This window comes from Centruroides sculpturatus, unplaced genomic scaffold (assembly GCF_000671375.1).
Source record: "Centruroides sculpturatus isolate CEXI.00-Female unplaced genomic scaffold, Cexi_2.0 scaffold1286, whole genome shotgun sequence".
Taxonomy (NCBI): Eukaryota; Metazoa; Arthropoda; class Arachnida; order Scorpiones; family Buthidae; genus Centruroides; species Centruroides sculpturatus.
Window position 1 is genome coordinate 196,536 of NW_019385544.1, and position 21,812 is coordinate 218,347.

The 21,812-nt window shown below is 35.2% G+C and overlaps 1 protein-coding gene across 2 annotated transcripts in view; it reads right to left on the bottom strand.

Annotated features, from left to right (window-relative positions):
• Positions 1–532: 532 nt before the first annotated feature.
• LOC111639979 (neuropathy target esterase sws-like) overlaps positions 533–21,812 on the bottom strand; it is a 27,735-nt gene continuing 6,455 nt past the window's right edge. For both annotated transcript variants that reach the window (XM_023385975.1, XM_023385974.1), the window contains 5 exons: positions 18,056–18,208; positions 10,524–10,631; positions 2,038–2,128; positions 838–917; positions 533–751 (listed from right to left, as the gene is read on the bottom strand). In XM_023385975.1, coding sequence (XP_023241743.1) covers positions 692–751; positions 838–917; positions 2,038–2,128; positions 10,524–10,631; positions 18,056–18,208 — 492 coding nt within the window. In that variant the 3' untranslated portion in view covers positions 533–691. The remainder of the gene's footprint in view (positions 752–837; positions 918–2,037; positions 2,129–10,523; positions 10,632–18,055; positions 18,209–21,812) is intronic.

Genomic DNA, 21,812 nt, shown 5'->3' on the forward strand with positions numbered 1-21,812 from the left:
TCACCAGACTTGGCTATGTGCGACTTTTAGCTCTCCCAAACTGAAGATGCCATTAAAGGGATTGATATTTCATAACAATGACATTGGCACTGACGGCAATTTCCAAAATTACTTTAATTAATTAATTAAAGTGGAAAGCGTGTTGGAATGTGTGTGTGCAGCAAAAAAAGGAGCAGTTTGAAGTGGATTAAGGTAAAAAGTCAAAACACAACATACTTTTCTCTTGCCGAAGGTAGGATAATTTTTGATCAGACCTCATTCTCCTCTAACTTCTAGAAATTAAATTAATTCCAGTAATATTAAAATTGAATTTATTATTTAACAACTTTACAAAATATTACAAAGATTATGTACATCTATAAACAACTTTGGGTTATTCTACAGTTATACTATTCATTCTTTCATTTGTTGAATTAATAAACATAATTAAAAAATAGAATATTCATTTTCAACAATTTACAAGTAAATGATTTTAAAGAATGAAATTCATTTTCATAACAAAATTTGACTAACATAATTTATAAAATACTTAATTTTTCATCATAATATGTTTATAATATGAAAATTGGCTTTTTAGTTATAATTTTGCAGAGAAATCAAAACTAAAACAACTGAAATTATTTTAGTAATCTGTAAGATTTAATCTTAACTTATTGGCACTAAAATTAACTTTAAATAATTACGAGACGATCTATTCGACATCTGATAGAGAGCCTATTTGTTGAGAGTTTGTGGGAGAAAGCTCATCCTCCTAAATTGAAAATAACAAACAATTATACATGTACATGTTCAATGAATGATAATCTAAGATAAAAAGCTAATTATAAGTTCAATTACCCTATCAGTGTCTAATAATAGATCTGGTTCGGGTTCCGAAGTAGCTTCTCTTTCATATTCGTATTCTTCTTCTTCTGAGACTATAGTATTGATAAATAATAAGCTGTTCTAGTATTTTTATTGTAATTAAGCATTAAAAATTATCTATCAAAACAAACTGATAAATGAACAATTAAATTACTAGTAGTAGTAATTTAGTTTTAATTAGAGTTTAATTTTTGACAGTCTCATTAATATAAATTTTGAACATTTTTTTAAAATTAAAAAACAATTTATGAGAAATGATTTTGAAAATTAAAATATCAGAAAACACCTAAAAAAATTACAAATCAAGTACTGGGGATTTTATGTACAGTGGAACCTCGGTATACGTCTGCTTTAGAATATGTTCAATTCGGAATACGTCCTGTTTGGACGAAACAAATTTTGCTCGGTATAAGACTTTTGTTCGGTATACAACTTAATTCAATTATACGCACCATCCATGAACAAGTAGCACTATCGGTGTACTACACTAGACTAGACGTTCGCAGTGCTACAGTTTATAACTTTGTTAAATTTCTTCTGATTTTAATTTGTAAGTAACATTTTATTATTTTTATTAATCATGAATTGCAAGAGGGCAACAGAAAAATAAAAAAATGACTAGAATCACAATGGAACTGAAAAAAGAGATTGTTGAGAAATATGAAGGTGGCACACGTGTTCAAGATTTAACGAGATTTAACTGTTGCATTCCGTATTCCTAGAACGACGATATTGACAATCGTGAAAAATAAAGACATTATTAAATTTGCTAACATTGCGAAACGGGTTAAATCAATTTCTAAACAGAGATCAAAGACATTAGATCATATCGAGAAATTGCTTTTGCTTTGGATAACTGAAAAACAGCGTATCGGAAGAAATTATTTGCGAGAAAGTTAAAAGGATACTTGCTGATCTCATGAAAAATCAAGCAGAAACTAGCGAGGAAAGAGAGGTGTTTAAAGCTAGCCATTTTTTTTTTTTACATGAGAACGGATTAATCATTTTTACATTACTTCTTATAAAAAAGGTTGGTTTGGTATACGTCCTATTCGGTATAAGTCCAAACACCAGGAATGGATTAAGGTCGTATACTGAGGTTTCACTGTATTTAAATTGCACACAGTACAGAATAAAATTCATATAATTATATTTGTAGATATTTATACTTACAGTCTGAAAGTTGTGATGGCCTTGGAGATTGAATCTTGCACACCCTTTCTGTTAGATCAATAAACGAAGCACCACACAAATTTTTCCCTGACTAATATTTAAAATTCAATTAATACAGTCGATCCCCCTATAAGACGGTAGATACGTTCCGTTCTTTATGAATCCGATTTTGTAGGAATCACAGCTAATCACAGTCCGACACGTGTGAAGTTTACGGACTACGGCTGTTTGAAAGATTTTCTTCCATAAAATTAATCGATTCTAGACTAATCCGATTCAACATTTCCAAAATACGCATAATTTTTTTGGGAATAATCCGTATAAACTACGCTATAAACAAAAAATTGTAGGATTACTTACCGAGTGTGTACCATTCGACATCGCCATTGCTAAAGCTTGTTTTTGTCGCGGAACAACTCAGCAAACCGCCGCCGCGATTTCTGATGTTATTTTTCTGCGAAAACTTCGCTGAACTTTGGAGACATCATTAATATAAATAATTTTTATCGCCGTTGAATAAGAAATGTTTCTTTCACACGAAATGTATAAAATTACAGTACTGTATTAGACTTACGGTACCTAATTTACATACTATACAGACGATAGTTCGTTCTAAACTTTCCGTAGCATGGCGCCAGGCGGCGGAAAAAATATATATATAATTATAATAAAGTTACAATAAATTAAGTTAATATATAATTATATATACAGTACCTAATTTATATATACAGTAATTAAGAACTACTGTTCTAGAGAATAGAGACTCATCATAAACTTTGAACTGTTACCCTCGTATCCAGGTCAACGAGAACTTCAACCGACCAACCAACCATTCAGGTTGGAAGACACTCCCGTCCTATAACCTCGAGCAATAAATATTGTCGCGAGTTTGACACGCGCTGTGATTTATCTGTATATATCCATAATATTAAATTTCACATCAAATTCTTTTATTATAGTGACGCGACATATTGATGCGGCTAATGAACCATAAAATTGTTGTCGAGAGAAAGAAAAAAATTAAACCGAACATTCCCTATGTAAACATACCTCTAACCACAAATTTTATTGACAGAACATATTAAAATCACACTATCATAAGTGGGATTTTAAAAAAAGGGTGGAGTGAATATGAGATCCGATCCGTGCGTAAACCAATTTTTCACTTTCCACCTAAACTTTCGACATATTTTAAATAAATTTATCACCTTACCGTTAAGATAACATCGTCAGAAAAAAATCAAATATCTCATCAACAACGATAGAAAGTTATAACTCTCCTCTCTAATGTACACATTCAACCATCTAAACAATGTCATTCTCATACTGCAAGACTTAAAGTTTACGATAACGTCCGATTTCTTTACTTTATTATCGTCCCGGGAACACCTTTCGACCTTCATACCTGCTAAAGTAACCTCTAGCTCTAATAACAGTCCATCACATGACGTTTTTCCCAGGCCAAATCAATATAAGCCGTCATCAACCCCTCAGGGAAGTCTCTCACAAGCCGGACTATACTGAAGAGCGATATCGTCGAGCTATCTTTATTAAGTGCGGTCTACGAATCAAAGTCGCGATTTTTATAAAATTGTGCACCGTCGACATCAAAGTCTGATACGAACCTCCATAGAATAATCAAGAGGTGTGATATTAAGCATGTAAACGCTCTCTCGGCCCCTAAAACTTGTATTCGAAAGTTAGGAGAGCTCGAAGTTATGTTGATTTTCGTAGTTGTAAACGTCCTTTTTTGTTATTCAATAAATTTTCTTGTTAAATGGTGTCCTTTGCTCGTTTATTGCCTACGCCTTACGACGTCCCCTCTCACCTCCTCCACTCGACCTGACGAAAAGAATCCCGGCCCTTCGAGATCGTAGAAAGTAACAAGCCATCTACTGACAAAGTGGGTAAGTTTAACCAACTTGTTGCCGACAAATAGAGGTACGACCTCGTCATACCTCCGGCGTCCCACAAAAGTATTGGTCGCTGTAATAAACACATTTCTCTTAGTAATGAAAAATAATAGTATGGAATGTAACCCTGTTTTGCATTAGTCTTTTGTTTCGTATAGCACGAAACTTTTTCTGGACGTAACTACCGTGTTATACGAGGGATACCTGTAGTTAGTACCATCGTTTTTTTATTTTGATTTTTGACAAATGAAATTGTTATCTTGCCCATAAAAACATTACTACAGCGATTATGTTTTAAAAGTATTTGCTTTTAAAATANTTTAGACTTAGTCCCTCATCAGTCCAACCATCTCATGTAGATGACAAAAATTATATAAGGGTTGTTTCTTTTTCAACCTCAAATGGTCCATAAAACAAAGACAAATGTAAATAAAATGAATTTATTACCATAAGTTAGGTACAAACATTGTTACTTTTCAGCATAATCTCCGTGAAAACTGAGGCATTTGTCTATCTGTGGATGAGCTTTGAAATCCCCTCTTCATAGAATGTTACCACCAATGACTTGAGATGGGCCCTAACATTGTTTTGAAGATTGTCAAACCTCTGCCCTCCTAGCTACGTTTTCACTTCAGGAAAGAGGTGGAAATCACTCAGTGCTAAATCAGAGTTATATGCTAGGTGTTTAAAGATGGTGAAGACGTATTAAAAAGTTCCAAGCTGGGTAGAAGTCTTCACCACTTTTAAATACCCAGCATATAACTCTGATTTAGCACTGAGTGATTTCCACCTCTTTCCTGAAGTGAAAACGTAGCTAGGAGGGCAGAGGTTTGAGACTAATGACAATCTTCAAAACAATGTTAGGGCCCATCTCAAATCATTGGTGGCAACATTCTATGAAGAGGGATTTCAAAGCTCATCCACAGATAGACAAATGCCTCAGTTTTCACGGTGATTATGTTGAAAAACAACCATGTTTGTACCTAACTTACAGTAATAAATTCATTTTGTTATTTACATTTGTCTTTGTTTTATGAACTATTGGAGGTTGAAAAAGAAACAGCCCTCATATAATACAAACAAATTTAATTTTCAATTTACATAATATTTAAATAATTATCAGACATGTAAACATGTAAACTCTATCTTTAAGCAGAATTTCTGGGTGTGTGTGTATATATATATATATATATATATAAAGATAATATGATATAATATGATGATCCTGCTTAGCAACTGCACATTTACCTACTCAATCTAGACATATTGACAAATACTAACAAAAATTCTTTACAAACATTAAATGAAAATAAGTGTCCTGATTGGTTAATAAATTTTATACAGTTTACATTAATTAATTAATTATTTTTCATATAATGAGAACTTTTATTCACAGGTAGAAGGAATACCAATGGGTATTTGTATAGGTCCAATATTAGCAGAACTTACCATGACAAAAATTAGAAAAAATTAAAAAAAAGATTTAGAATTTCAAATATTAAAGAAATTAAAATTAAAGCAGTCTATCCCTATGTTGATGAATACTTAGTATATAATAGTGAAAAAACAAATAATATATTATCTCAGGCAAATAAAATTTGAAACTGAAAATGAAATTAACAATCAAATAACATATTTAGATGTGAGAGTAATCAGAAATAGTCAAACATTAAGATTGAAAAATTTAGTAAATGCTGAAATTTGAAAATTAATCAATTACTACTCAGAAATCCCACACACACACAAAAATACGTACCTTACGACAATATAAAAAATTAAGACTACACAATTTTATCTGATGTTCAGGAAAAATAAATAAAAGATGACAAAAACATATTTAATGAATGATTACTAAAAGTATTAAACACACAGCTAAATCAGTCTCAGATTCTGAAGACTAGTAAAATACAAATTAATACATCAAAAGTAGTTAAATTAAAATATATTAAAGGAATTTCAAAAAATTATGATCTTACATTAATCCCAAAAGTAACAGGAAAAATAGACATATACAAAATCAGATCAAATTAGACATATTGGAGACAGAAGGATTAGTATACAGATTTGAATGTAGCTGTGCACACCCCAGTATCTATGTGGGGGAAACAAAACAAAACAAAAATTTAAAGTTACATTTAAAGAACATTAATTCCATAAAACATAATAGTAAAAATTCAGCTGTCTCAATTCATTGTAATAATGTGTGTGTGAAATTAAAAAAATATCCAGTAAAAATCATGAAAAAAGATGATGATATGAGTGCACACAATTAATTAAATTGTATAAAGGTAGTGGAATAAACGATAATATTGGATATCAACTTCCAGAATTCTGGTATGCTTACATGGATCCTAGGGGGATTATCTCTAAAACTCAACCAAATTTATAAGATTAGTTTGCACAAAGCAACCTTTGGCTGTGCACAAAGGTTGCTTTGTGCACAGCCAAAGAAAAATGTTACTCAACCTTTTAATCAATTATTTTGTAAACCTTTCTTACTTGTGTGTTACCACCAGTTCCCTTTCTTCTAAACATCTGTTATTTAAGAGCAACTGTCAGTTAAAATTAATTTTGTTAAAGATTTCCTTGTTAATATGTCTAATATTAAAATAGGAAAATAGTTGTCAGTTAAATGATTCTATTGAAAACAGGATCATCGTATTACCTGTAATACTGTTTACTAGTATTCTATACAATTAAGTTTTATACTTTTGTTATAACTGATTGGTCTTTTCTTCTGAAATCTGTTATTTAGGAGGTAAGAAAATTATAAATAATTTTAGCTTACACTTTTATATAAAGAATTTTTTATTAAAATTTTTGTAAATATGTCTACATTAAATAGGTAAATGTCCAGTCTGAGTAACACTCATCATTAAGAACAGGATCATATCATCTTTTATATATATAATGCCAGAAATTCTGCTTACAAGTACAATTTACATGTCTGATAATTATTTAGATGTTATGTAACTGACAATTAAATTTGTCTGTATTATATAATTTTTGTCATCTATATGAGATAGTTGGACTGATGAGGAACTAGAAGCCTGAAATTCATTTCCAATTCAATAAAAGTGTATATTTTTTTGGATCTATCTCTGACTCGTCAGTTTTCATCACTTGATGTACACGGTGCAATAAATCTGAAAATTAGCCAAATTTAGGCCACATTAAATAAATAAAGGTTTAATTAATGAATGAAAGAGTGATATGCTTCCTGTGTGTGTGTGGAGAATGCAAGACCAGCAAATATTTATAGCAGAGGCTTCATTCTGCTCCACGATAATGCCCACCCCGTGTTGTCAGGATCATGGCAGAATTGCTTCCCAAGTTTTATTGGGAAGTGATCAATCACCCTACCTACAATCCAGACTCGAGCCTTTGCAATTTTCACCTTTTCAATCCCCTGAAAAAAACACCTTGAAGGACACCACTATATATTGGATGCAAAAGCAATGGCTGCTGTGACAGATTTGTTTGATTCCCAGAGCACGGACTTCTATGACTGCATTTGTCACAGTTTTTCAGTGTGACAAGTGTCTTAATTAATGCATATGGGAATAATGTTTTGCAATAATGTTTCCACAGGCAAAGGTACCTTTTTATTTCATTATAAATATTGCATTTCATCAGAGCTTAAAATATTGCTTCTCAATTAACTTGAAAATTTTAGTACAGTAAAACCTGTCTATGGAGACCACCCACGGTTCCTTCAAAAAGTGGTCGTTTAGACAGGTGGTGCTGTAATACCGTATTTCCGTACGTATTTTGCGCACTTTTTAGCCATTTCTACTAAGCAAAACTCGAGGTGAGCAAAAATAAGCGAATTTTTTCAACGATAGGGCTATACTGGTATTGTATTTTATTCTTATCGGATAACCCGATTTACAGGAGTCGTCATGATATTATAAGACAGATTTAACACCAATATTTTAAAGATTAATACAATACTCGCATTTTCTCGATTATAATGCACACTTTCTTTTTTCCGACTTAATTAATTCGACTCGGTTCTTTTCGTTCGCTCCTCAGTTACGTGTATTACGTCATCAATATACAAGCGCGTCCTATCTCTCCATCACTTTGCTTTTGGTTTTCGTTAGTTTAATCTTATTTTAACTTTAAAAATACTGTATTTTTTAATATTTAATATTTTCTTAATTAATTAAGTACAATAAGAAAAATTATTAATTAATAATAAAACGATTTTATTATTTTTTCTCATTATACGATTTCATTACAATCGCTGAATCGAAAAAGGAAGTAAAACTGATTTTTGCATTAATGCGTTTATTGTTTTTTGAACATTTTGCCTGCGAAAATTACTTGGCTATTTTTCTAAAAATATCGTGGAAATAGGTAGGTTGATACAGAAACTATTTATCGCACGTGTACTGTATATGAGCTTCAAAATAAATAAATAAAAAGAGATTTTATCAAACGATGAGATCAGCCGATTAATTTTATCGTGTACAATATTTTACACCCCCAAGGAAAATACTGTAGATCTAGGGTAAAATAAATTTTGTTTTCCCACAGTTAAACTTTGCCGCTAATTGCTGTTGTGATAACTTTAATATGATCTTCTAACGACAGCACTTTGCGTTTCAGACATTTTCCAATAAACTGAAATTAATTTCCTTTGTTGCTAGACTAATTTATTAGCACCTGCACCTAATTTCGAGGGTGGGAGAAGTGCCTGGCATGGGTTCGAATGAGAGTTTAGACTAATTCATTATATTAGGAGGTGGAAACGTTGTTGAGATGGGTTCTTACAATAGTTTAGACCAGATACATTCGCGAAAGTGGTCGCTTATTACAGGTGTTGTATGTTGTTTCGGACCAAAAATCGATGCCCGCGGTCGCGTTACACAGGTGGTCGTTTAATACAGGTAACTTATACGAAGACTCTATGGATAAACTATTCCGTGCCAGAAATTTTTGCCCGTTTTGACAGGTGCCCGTCGAATGCAGGTGGTCGCCTAAGCAGTTTTCACTGTGTTTTAAAGTGGTTATTTACATAATTTTTAAAAATCAGATTGTTACTTTTGTTTTGACTTTATAAGTACAGTAGAACCTCGATTATCCAGACTAATTGGGGATGAAGGTAGTCCAGATAAGGAAAAATCCGGATAATTGAAACAAATACTTTAATTTGTCTTTTAATGATAATACAACACATTTTCTTTTCGATGACATATCTGTAATATTAAAAGTAAATACTGTATTTAAATTGTGATCAAATTTTCAAGAAACAAACGTTTGTATTGAATTTGGACTACTACTGACCAATGCTAACCTTCTTCTTATTAATGTGGGAAGTTGGACGCCTGCTTCGAGGCTTTAGCGTCCCGCCGATGAATATTTGTGGCTGGCCGTCCTCTAGCGGTGAGGACAGGCAATAACGAGTAGGTGATTATTGTCAGTAGCGGAGGTGGCGCCCACTAGTAGCGGAACATTTTACAGTACTCTCTGAAGTAGGTGATCAAGGCCTCCTGACAGGTGGCGGGAGGAGAGAGGTTGAGATAATTGGAGATCTTGGCGTTATTTGGTGTGTTGATAGGATAATCGTTTATAATTTATTCCCGGATCTTGTCAAAATTGGGGCAGTAGTTGAGGCGGTGCAAGGATGTGTTGATTTGATTGGAACATGTGCTGCATTTATCAGTTTTTTGGATTTTCCGGGTGAAGAGGAAGTGGTTGGTAAGAAGCGAGTTAGTCCTGGCGCGGTTGACAAGGACGTTTATGCTTCGATTGGTGATTGAGGGGATGGTGATGTGGGAATAGTTGTGAAGCCAGGGGAAATTGGAGTGGTTATGATAGTTGTTCCAGGCATCTTCCATGATCTGCTGGTGATCGGGGAGCAGCACCCCGTGGAGGTCTTCAGGTGTGATGAAGTTGGAGTTCACAGAAGTTGGCGGCTTACTTTTAGTGAAGGCGTCGGCTTTTTCATCGATATCGATGCTTAGATGGGCCGGAGTCCAAACAAGGTGTAGGCGTTTGCCTTGGCAGTAGACTACCTATTGTTAAAAGGCCCTCTGCTGGCGCAAGACGATGGATTTTATAAAATAAAAAGCAGTTGAAACTTCTTTTTTATGAATAAAAATTTGACAAACTATCGTTTTATGACGAGTAAAATTTTTCTTCGCGTTCACGGCTTTTAAGTAATGTATAAACCTTTGAGGCGTGAGGCCCTTCAGACTGCGAGGCATAGGCGGTGGCCCACATCGTCCATGCCTTACGCCGCCCTTGGTCATAGAAATGATGTAATTTGAATATAAATTATTTATAAATACGTATGTCAAGTTATATTACTACGTAAAACATATTTAAGAGTTTACGACTACTGTGCTGGGTGAGACGTTGTTGAAACAAAAAAAGTTATGCATTCCATCACGTACATAAACAGTGTCGTAATTCGCCAAGTGCAAATCAGCAAATTCGTAAAATTTTTGTTTATTTTGAACAATCCGGATAATGGAGGTTCTACTTTACCAAAATATCTTTTTTTTTCATAATTCTTAAATGCAAAAATTGCTAAAATAAAAATAATTTTGAAAATCCAATTACCTGAAAATTTAGATGGTGTTGATTGGAAGATTGGTAATTACATAATGGTCCATGATGCTTTGCTTTGTTCTCATTAAAATAATTTTTCCCATAATTGTAACCAACTTCCTGTAAAATTAAATTAAATTTCATAAAAGTAATAAAATTAATGCAATATTTAAGAAGCTAACAAAGTTTAATTCTCAAATATTTCATAGGCATATATAAAATAAAATTAAGACAAAAATGTAAAACTGCTTTAAATAAATTCAGTTAATCTTTGTATATTTAATTGAAGTATTAAATACTTTAAGTTTAGCCAAACAACTACCAGATTACACCTGACTACTTTTCCACAATTTTATTTAATTAATTACTAAATAATTTGTTGCTAGAGGGAGGCGTTAGGCACTATTTCTTATTAAATTTAATAATTATAATTAAATTAATGTTTATTAAATAATTTAGAATATTCTGGGAGAAGAATCGGCCCAGAGTGGGACTCAAACCCGCAACTCGTGGTCCAGGCTGATTTTCTTCTTCCAGAATATTCTAAATTATTTAATAAACATTAATTATAATTACTAAATTTAATAAGAAATAGTGCCTAATGCAAATTGTTTAGTAATTAAATAAAATCGTGGAAAGTAGTTAGGTGGTTGTTTGGCTTTACAAATTTATCAGGTTTTGTGATGTTTGTTTATACTGTGGCCGTCAGTCATGATATGTTATATTTCCTATATTTTATGTTGTATTAGTATTAGAGTTTCCTTTCTCTTTGTCTAAAACCGTCTAGAACTTTCTTTTCTCTAAACCTTCCTATAACTTTCTTTGTCTGAACCCCTTTTTGCCCTTGGGGGAGGATTACCATCTTGGTAGAAATAAAGCACAAAGGAAAAGGGAGTGAGGCCCGGAATCAAAACGGAGAGAAAGAAGATCAGATTGAGTGGAGATCTCGAGTAGGTAGGAGGGAACAGAGAGGTGTTCCTACAAGTGAAGTGATCTGAGACGAAGCGATCCAGAGAAAAAAAGGAAGGACTGTAGACGAAAAGTCTACAAGTGAGAGGTAATCAAAGACAACTCAATCGGAAAGACAAAGACTGTAGACGAAAGGTCTACAAATAAGAAGTAACCTAATAATAAAAGTGCAGAGAGAGAGAGAGATCATCGAGGGAAGGCCTCTTAGTCCGAAGTGTTCTCCAACCAAGGGCTCATCAAAATCCAAACCCGGGTATTTCTACTTCTTTACTTGTCTATCTCTATATCCTATATTCTTTCATCTTTAGTTATAAGTTAGTGTAAGTTAGCATAAGTTAGTTTAAGTAATTTTGGTCTTCGTCATATTTTTGTCGCGTGGTTAACAGATAACTGTTTTCGAGGTGTACCATTGAGCGCCTGCGTACGTATAAAATTAAAAAAAATTGTAAAGTTGGGATCCAATAAACGAACCTGGTCAGTGAGAAAAATAATACTTTGTGTTGAGACTCTTGTTTTTGTACCATTTCACTCGCGGGATCGTGTACTTCTCACTCCGAATTACTACAATGGCGTCCGCGACAGGATCCCAACTGTAACAAAGGCAAGTTGTCGTATATCTTTTTCATTGTAATACCCAATTATAATCTCAGCTTATCTTATTTGTGTATATACGTATTGTAATGGCAACGAACAACTAAGTGGGGAGCTCGAATTCTGGTGAAGATTTCAGTCCGAACCCACCGTTAGTAGTTACAGGATTCCTGGGCATGATCCCTATATTTTCTGGAATGCAGGGTGATACGGTCAATATTAAGCAGTTTTTCATGACAATAGAGCATATAGCTAAATTAGCAGGATGGAATGATGAGGTCAAGGTAGAGGTACTACAGTCGCGGTTAAAAGGTGAACCGTTAGCCACATTCTTATGCTTAGCAGAGCAATACCCTGGAAGATAATACCCTGGAGGAGGTAAAACGCGATTTAATAAAATGTTTTGGGAAGAGAGTGGCTGCAGAAAGGGACTTCGTAGATAAGCTATTGAGTTTGAAGCAAGGGCATAGCGAGTCTGTAACGGACTTCTCGGTCCGTACAAAGACGTTACTGACACGGGCTACCAAGGAAAATCATAAAATTTAAGTACACTGCGCGACGATATAATCCTGGAGCGATTTATAAAGGGGTTGAGGGGGAGCCTTAAGGCTAGCGTACTAAGAAGAGAGCCAAAAACACTAAAAGAAGCATTTGAGGTAGCGGAGAAAGAAGAAGAAATAGCTATAGAGTGTGGCGGCAAGTTCGAACAAAGAGGGGTAAACGTGAACGTTGGGGAACAGAATGCCGTGGGTGCCGAGAAAGGGGAAGATCTAAAAAGTCGAGATGATAAAAATGAGGAAAAATTTAAGGGATTGGAAAAGAAAATCGATTTATTGGCAGAAGCGATGGACAAGGTGTTGGATAAAGGGAATCAGGACAGGAGGGTGAGTGATAAAGTATGTTACGTCTGTGGTGAGGCTAGCCACTTCGCCCGCAACTGCCCAAAACACAAATGGAATCAGTTAAACTAATAAAGGAGTGCCATACAGGCCGGCATGGTGCTCCTTGTATAAGAATTAAGCTGACCGACCAAGTCTTTAGTCAAAAAAGGGTCTTCTACTAATTAATGGTGAAATTGAGGGTACTAAACTATGTTTTCTCATAGATACGGGGGCCGAAAAGTCAATCCTGAGTTCTACGGTAATGAAACGCATCCCCGGACAAGGTATAGCTGAGGCAACTATTGAGGGTGAAATTTTAGGGATACGTGGCATAAATGGCGAAGTAACGGAATGTGAGAGAGCCTTGTGCGCTGAGATAGGATATAGAGATCAGGTATCCAAAGTAACCTTAGCATGCATGCAGCTTCCTGGACACACAGATTACGATGGCATCTTGGGAATGGATATACTCGGGAGAATGTATGAAATAATTAGTGAAGTGGGAAGGACAATGGAAGAAAGCGCAATTAGTAATGGGGGAAGTAAAAGCGTGTACGACGAAAACGCAAATGATACTGTGGTAGCGATTAAGGGGTTGGAAGGTTTGAGTGATAAGGAGAAAGAGCGAGTCAGTAATATATTTCAGAAGCACCCTGGATGTTTCGCGTGCTCAATTGAAGAGTTAACTGGAATGACTGGTGAGTCCCATAAGCCAATAATAGACCAAACTAAGCCGATAAACACACGGCAATACCGTATCCCTGAGTGTCACCTATCCGGCTTAAAGGTGCTGACCAATGCGTATTTGGCAGCTGGTATAATCGAGGAGAGCTCGTCAGCTTGGAACTCTCCAATCCACATAGTGGAGAAAAGTAATGGTGAAATCAGAATGACCCTAGACCTTCGGCAAATCAACAACCTGACTGCAGCTCAAGAATTTCCCATCGCATGCGTCGACGAGATAATGAGCAAGTTCCACGGAAGTAAGTATTTTTCCGTGCTTGATTTGAAATCCGGTACTTCCAAATCAATTTAGACCACTCTATAAGACACGTATATGCGTTCTTGACCCCCTGGGGGAAATACCAAATGTGTCGCCTTTCCCAAGGTGCTAAGAATAGCGGCCGCTTCTTTCAAGCTGTAATGTCAAGGGTGCTGGCCCGCTTTGTGGGAATTAATTGTTACGTTTTTCAGGATGATATAGTCCTTTTCTCAAAGTCGCTTGAGGACCACATCATATTACTAGATGAGGTGATAGGCACCTTAAATAAAGTCAACCTGAAACTACATCCTGAAAAGAGCTCCTTCATTGTTAAGGAAGTTAAGTATTTAGGTCATGTGATAAATCAAAGCGGCATTCGTCCAGAGATAGAAAACATATGCGCAATTATTGATATGAAACTCCCAAGGAACGTAAGGGAAGTACGTGGTTTTCTAGGGATGGTGGGTTTTTTTAGAGGTTTCGTGCCTAATTTCTCCACTATCGCGTTACCTCTAACTAATTTAACGAAAAAACATAGTAAGTTTGTTTGGGACGAAACCTGCCGGAAAAGCTTTGAGGAGTTCAAAAACATTTTAGCTAGACCTCCTCTATTAAAACACCCTAATTTTCAATCCCCCTTTCAGTTGTTCACCGACGCGTCGGACAGTTGCGCAGGCACAGTATTGTGTCAAAAGGAGGGTGAGAAACTGTACCCTGTAGGCTATTTCAGTCGGAAATTTAATGGCGCTGAGAAGAACTATTCTACCATCGAAAAAGAATGCCTAGCTATAATCCTGTCTCTGCGCCATTTTAAGCCAATAGTGTTAGGGCACCAAATCGATCTTTTAACTGACCACAAACCCCTCATTTTCATTGGTAACATGAGGAACCACAATAGGAGATTAATGAGGTGGTCAGCTGAGATAGCAGACTATAATGTTCAAATAAGTCACATAAAAGGGAAGCGCAACGAGGTGGCTGATACTTTATCACGAATAAACGTTAATAGCAATGGGGTCGAGGAGGTGAATAACGATGTGAAAGCGAATAAAGAACTCTGGGGTAAAGTAGTTGAATCACAAGGTGATGATGAGTTCTTAAGAAAGATGAGGGAAAGACTTAAGGGTCATAACCGGAATGAAGACATCAGGGGGATCCAGCCGGAATTTCATTTGGAAGGGGGCGTGATGATGCATACTAAACCAGGCAAGATGGGGCTGAGAAAGTGGGTCCGTGTGTGTGTGGGCAAGGGGATGGTTGATCGAGTGATCTGGGAGTTTCATAATTCCCCCTTATCGGGACACTTGGGAGTCGAAAAAACGTGTAACCTCATCGATAGGTATTACTATATTAAGAATCTGAAGAGTCGTGTAAAAGGTTTAATCAAGCAATGTAGGACTTGTCAACAGCACAACTTGCATAGGGGTCGTGCACCCTTCCAGGAAACAGAGACTTCCGAGTTCCCTTTCCAGAAGGTTGCAATGGATATTATTGGCCCGCTGCAGACGACTTCTAAGGGTAACAAGTATATCCTTATCATGGTCGATATATATACGCGATATGCCGAAGCAGTCCCGATACCAGACCAATCCGCACAGCGAGTCGATGATAGCTTCTTTTATCACATTGTATGTAGGTATGGTTGCCCTGATGTCATAGTATCAGACAGAGGGACCAACTTCACGTCAAGCATCTTTCGGGAAATGTGTAACGAGCTAGCCATCAAACATAATATCACGACCGCGTACCGCCCTTGCGCAAACTCCGTTTGTGAACGTCTGAATAAGACCCTATGGAAGACTATTGCAAAGATATCGGATGGGGATAACCGGAAATGGGATGAGTTCATTAGTCCTGCTCTGTTTGGATATAACAATTCTGCTCACTCTGCTACCCACGAATCCCCTGCATTCCTATTATATGGTCTTGACCCACGATTCCCAAGTGCCTTCCCAGACGAAGATATTGAGGGGGTACATAACACTGATCGGGGATGCAATTTCTTCAATAAATTAAATATAATCAGGAGAGTTGCATATGAATTAGGAAGGCAACGTAACCTAGAAAACAGGGGGAGAGAAAACAAGGGTAGAAAGGAGAAATTATGGGAAGAAGGGCAGCGGGTATGGTTACTTCGGAAAGGGAGGAGAAAGAGCACCGGGAAGTTTTCTCCAAAGTACTTGGGCCCATATAGAATAGTATGAGTGTTGGGTCCTGTAACTGTTGAACTTAGCAGCAACCGTAAAGATGAGAAATGGGTAGTACACACAGACCGGGTCAAACCATGTTACGCTCCAATATATAAAGAGGGTAAGAGGAGGAGGAATCCCCTGTATACGAAGAGGAGAGAGTCACCCGCAAGAGATGAGGAAGAAGAGGAAGATCCTACTGATTATATCCGGACATGGTTACCCAGGAGAAGACCCATACTAAATTCACCCACACAGGATGCGGGAGAAATCGAGAACGAAGGTGCCAGTGAAAGATGTACCGAGGATGATAAAGGGAAAATGCCGCAACACCCCTATAATACTCGGAAATGTAAAGTCAACTACCGTAGATTACACTACGGAGTATGACTCTTGGGGGGGGCATATGTGGCCGTCAGCCATGATATGTTATATTTCCTATATTTTATGTTGTATTAGTATTAGAGTTTCCTTTCTCTTTGTCTAAAACCGTCTAGAACTTTCTTTTCTCTAAACCTTCCTATAACTTTCTTTGTCTGAACCCCTTTTTGCCCTTGGGGGAGGATTACCATCTTCGTAGAAATAAAGCACAAAGGAAAAGGGAGTGAGGCCCGGAAGCAAAACGGAGAGAAAGAAGATCAGATTGAGTGGAGATCTCGAGTAGGTAGGAGGGAACAGAGAGGTGCTCCTACAAGTGAAGTGATCTGAGACGAAGCGATCCAGAGAAAAAAAGGAAGGACTGTAGACGAAAAGTCTACAAGTGAGAGGTAATCAAAGACAACTCAATCGGAAAGACAAAGACTGTAGACGAAAGGTCTACAAATAAGAAGTGACCTAATAATAAAAGTGCAGAGAGAGAGAGATCATCGAGGGAAGGCCTCTTAGTCCGAAGTGTTCTCCAACCAAGGGCTCATCAAAATCCAAACCCGGGTATTTCTACTTCTTTACTTGTCTATCTCTATATCCTATATTCTTTCATCTTTAGTTATAAGTTAGTGTAAGTTAGCGTAAGTTAGTTTAAGTAATTTTGGTCTTCGTCATATTTTTGTCGTGTGGTTAACAGATAACTGATTTCGAGGTGTACCATTGAGCGCCTGTGTACGTATAAAATTCAAAAAAAATTGTAAAGTTGGGATCCAATAAACAAACCTGGTCAGTGAGAAAAATAATACTTTGTGTTGAGACTCTTGTTTTTGTACCATTTCGCTCACGGGATCGTGTACTTCTCACTCCGAATTACTACAATACTAAGTACTTTCTAGGAAAACAAAACAGCTTTGTGGTATAGAAAACTAAAACTGTATGAAAAGAAGGATTTAAAACTAATCTCCAAACGTACGCCGTCCATCGGGCTAGTTTTAAGGCTAATTACTATATTAATTACATAACGAATTTGGTACTAGAATTTGGTACCTCTAGTACCAAATTCGTTATGTAATTAATATAGTAATTAGCCTTAAAACTAGCCCGATGGATTTACGGCGTACGTTTGGAGATTAGCTATTACATCGGGTTTAGCGATGATTGTGGATTTAAAACTGATTTAAATCTAAAATAAAAAATTGTTGTAGAGATCAATGTAAATTAACAGCAATTAGAAACTTGATTAATATGTAGTGCATGATCAGCTTACAACCCAGCAATCAGCCCATAGATTTTACATGACAAACTTTGACCTTGAATATCTCACCCATAGATCAAATTTCAGAATACCTGCTTTGTCACAAAATTGGCCTTGCCGAGTTGTACAGTACATATTTGAGAAAAATTGTGTTTAGTGGTCATGTGGTTGCTTTAAACTTTGATCACAGACAAAACACTGACTTATGCACAGCATCACTCAATTACTAAATTCTTTAATGTTCTTAATGACAATTACTGCAAAAATAATTGATGTGATCAAAATGTACACAATTATGTAATCTTGCTTACCATTATTTCATCAAAGCTTTTAAATTGTAAAGTCGCATATTTATCAATAGGTGGTCTAAGATACGTACAATAATCACTCTGTTTTACTTGTTCGAGTTGTCTTGAACAACACACATAAGCCAAACGTGACTGTATTTCTTGAAAATTTGGTACCTGTAAAATTAAAATTTATTGTCATTAAAGCATAAAGAACATATTCATTTTAATTGTTTTTATTAATAAAAAAAAATCTACATTTCAAATTTAAATTTGATGTTTTATATGATAATTGTTAAGCTACTGAGAAATATTTAAGTCCCTTATATTCACCATGCTATATTATTATTATTATGTTGGGTTTAGCGAGTTATACTCGGTTGACACAGGTTGCTGTGTACTATACCAGACCAGAGACAAGGGAAAACAAGACAAAAATTAACTAAGTGTGTCAGTGTGTGTGTCTGTATTCAGGAATTTCCTAACAATATGGCATGTATTTTATTATTATTATAATCATCATATAATGGACTAATAATAAATTTTGTAAGTTACAAGGCAAAACTTAGTTTTTAGAACCAGCCTGGCAAAGTTTTCTACCACCCCTATTCTGGGTTTTAAAAAATTTCTAGTCAGTTTTCCCACTAACCCAAAGAAAGATAAATACATTAATAAGATACTAAAGGAGAACTGTCATTTTCATTTATTCTTTTTCAATAAAGCATACTATGCATTTATGCATAGTATGTTTTATTAAAAAAAGTGCAAATACTTGTTGATTGGATAAAAGTAAAGAAACGAGCGTAGAAAATGATAACTCTACTGCTGCTGAAATTACACCATCTCAGCCTGTAAAATCCACAACAAAGAAATCAGCAAAGTCTGGTGAAGAGGTAAGCTTTCTAGAATGTATCAGGCAGCAAATATTTTAAATTTTGAAGTGTTCTGTAATTTTACAATTTATTTTTTCATACTTACATAGAATAATTCAGTTTAGTTGTTTAATTAAATAANAAAAAATCACGCAACTTTCAGTCCAGAATTCTATATGGTTAATCAACCCTTAAACTTTCCATGTCTAGTCTGGATTTTAGTGGTGTCTTGCCCTTGTACAGTACATCATACTTCTCCTGATAACAATCAAGTTATGCCAGTTATCTAACTTCATTCTCAAAAAAATTTTGAATTGAAATCACAACTTCTGGTCCAGACTGGAAGTTCCTGTAAAGTTTTCCACAGAATTAGTTAGACGAAAATTGAGACCAGGTCTGGTCTCAATTTTCGTCTAACTAATTCCGTTTGTGAGATTAACAAAACACAGACACAATCAATCAGACAGACGACAGTGGGAATGTATAGGTCTACAATTTGAAAACTGCAGCCTAAAAAGTTTAGAACAAATACTACTTGATAATAATTAAATATACAGGATAGTTCCAAACTAGTGGGACAAACTTTGAGAGTGGATTCATGGCAGGATAAAAAAAATATTCCTATTAACATAATCTGAAAATGCACTGGTGCCAACATAAATCTACTGTGTTTGTTTGACAGTATCTAGACACAATTTTCCACAGCATATGGATTAGTTGGGGAGACCTGTTGCATGGTTTGCCTGGTGCCAAATTTTACTCAATTCCATCTGAAAAGTGTCATGTACTCTGGGTCAGTTCCTGAAGTACAGGTATTGGAGCAATGTGCGGCATCATCTGTAATGCTGTTTGGATACACAGCAGAACATTTCGACTGCTCAGAACAAGAGAGTTACAACTCAAAAATATAGATTTTTCAGGAGAGCCATTTGAAGTTTTCAATTCCAGCTGATAAATCAGGGAATTGTTTAAAATCAATGGAATTTGGTTTGAATGTTAATTATAGTCATTACATTGAGTTGGAATAATAATATTATTTAAATGTATTTTCTCTGTTATATTATTACATATTTTTTGAGTTGCAACAGTTTTGCATTCAAAATGTCATTATTGTTTTCTCAGTTACAACTGTTTGCCATTCTTTTTTACTTAGAACAGCTGTTTGCCATTACATAATAATATACATTTTATATAAAGTTACAGTATTTATTTTAACAGAACAGAAAAATGTAATGTTACATTCTGGTTTTATGAGACCCATGTTGTTCAAACATGACAAACAATAAAAACAAAAGTAAGAAAGTTCACAAAAAATTAACACAGCCATTAAAAAAGTATCACTAATTGTGCTATGGTTTTATCAAGCAAATTAGAGATCAGTCTTTTTCAACACTACTGGAAACTTTCAGAGAATTATAAAATGATGCATGCACGCTTGGAATGACACCACTTTTACACAAGTCCAGCAAATCTTTCTTCTTTCCAGCATCTATCCCTGGTGGTAAAGAATAAGCTGGGTGCAGCATGACTTTGGCAGATCTACCTCTCATTCTTTGTCGAATGTTTAACTTTTCAAAATCCTCTTGCGCATATGAGTGCTTGTAGAAGATGGTATAAGGATCTTGTTTCATGACCTTAATGATCTTAATATTGGGCCAATTCACTAAATTATTATTTTCATTTTTGGAGAAATTGTTTCCCATTTGTTGTGATAAGTCTTTCAAATTGAAGATATCTGCTGTATCTAGTTCAGTCACATTATAAACGCTGCCTTTTTTCTTGGCTAATTTCAGTACTGGTACCCATTGAGCAGGTAGTGTTATTGTCCCACCTTTAACAACTCCTCGTTTTTCACGCTCAATGGTGGAATGCATTGAATCATTCTCATTCTGTGTGTGCCCTTGAATGAAAAATTTGTGAGTAATAGTGTTAATATGGTCTATATTATTTACACAGTATAAAAGTAATGAAGCAATGAATTTATTCTTGTTCTGCCCTGCACAATTATCTGAAAACAAAACTACTTCTTTAACTGTATTGGGCACTGAAGTAATGAACTTATAGAGGCATATTCCAATTTCATTTGAACCTCGTTTGGCCAAGCCTTCATGCCAAAAATAACAGTGGCCCTTACTGTTTGAAATATCATAAATTGTAAAGTTGTAACATGAGAGTTTCCTTTTGTAGTATAAGGAAGACCACTCACCACAATGTGAAGGGAGAACTGCTTGGAGATCAAAGTAGCAAGCAATTTTATTTGTATCCTGTTTTGCTGCTTCAATGTCCTTAGTCTTTTCAGCTCTTGACATTTCTTTTTCTTTTATATGTGTGTTATAATTGTCCTGCAATTGTAATTTCTCTGTATCTGTACTGTTCTTGTATCCAGTTCATATACAACACTGATCTTTTTTCGGCTGATGAAATGAAAGATTAAGTAAATGAAATACCGTTGATTAAATGTGTTTTTTAGCAAGTGGTAATTATTTTTCTCTGAAATAGTCTGTGTATAGCCGATACATTTCACTAATGTTTAAGCTGCCATCTAAAAACTGTTTAGTTGAATTTCTTCTACAATAGTGTGATTCAACATATTCAAAAGACAGTATGTGCTCTTTCACATTCTTTAGTATTTCCTCATCAGTTTTCTTTCTGCTTTCATGTTTTTCCCAGAAGTCATCTTCTATTATTCCATCAGTGGTCTTTGGGTTATATAGATAGATAGATTTACAATGCAAAAGGAGTTCCACTTTATATGCAACTTTCTTTCACCAAGAATGCAATTAATTGAAAGCTGAAAACTGTTACAACTCAAAATGTAACCCTCTTGAATTCAATAACAGAGTGTATTAGCATATTGCAAAACTGTTATATGTACATCCCAGAGCCATAATAAGCCATTTAGAGATATA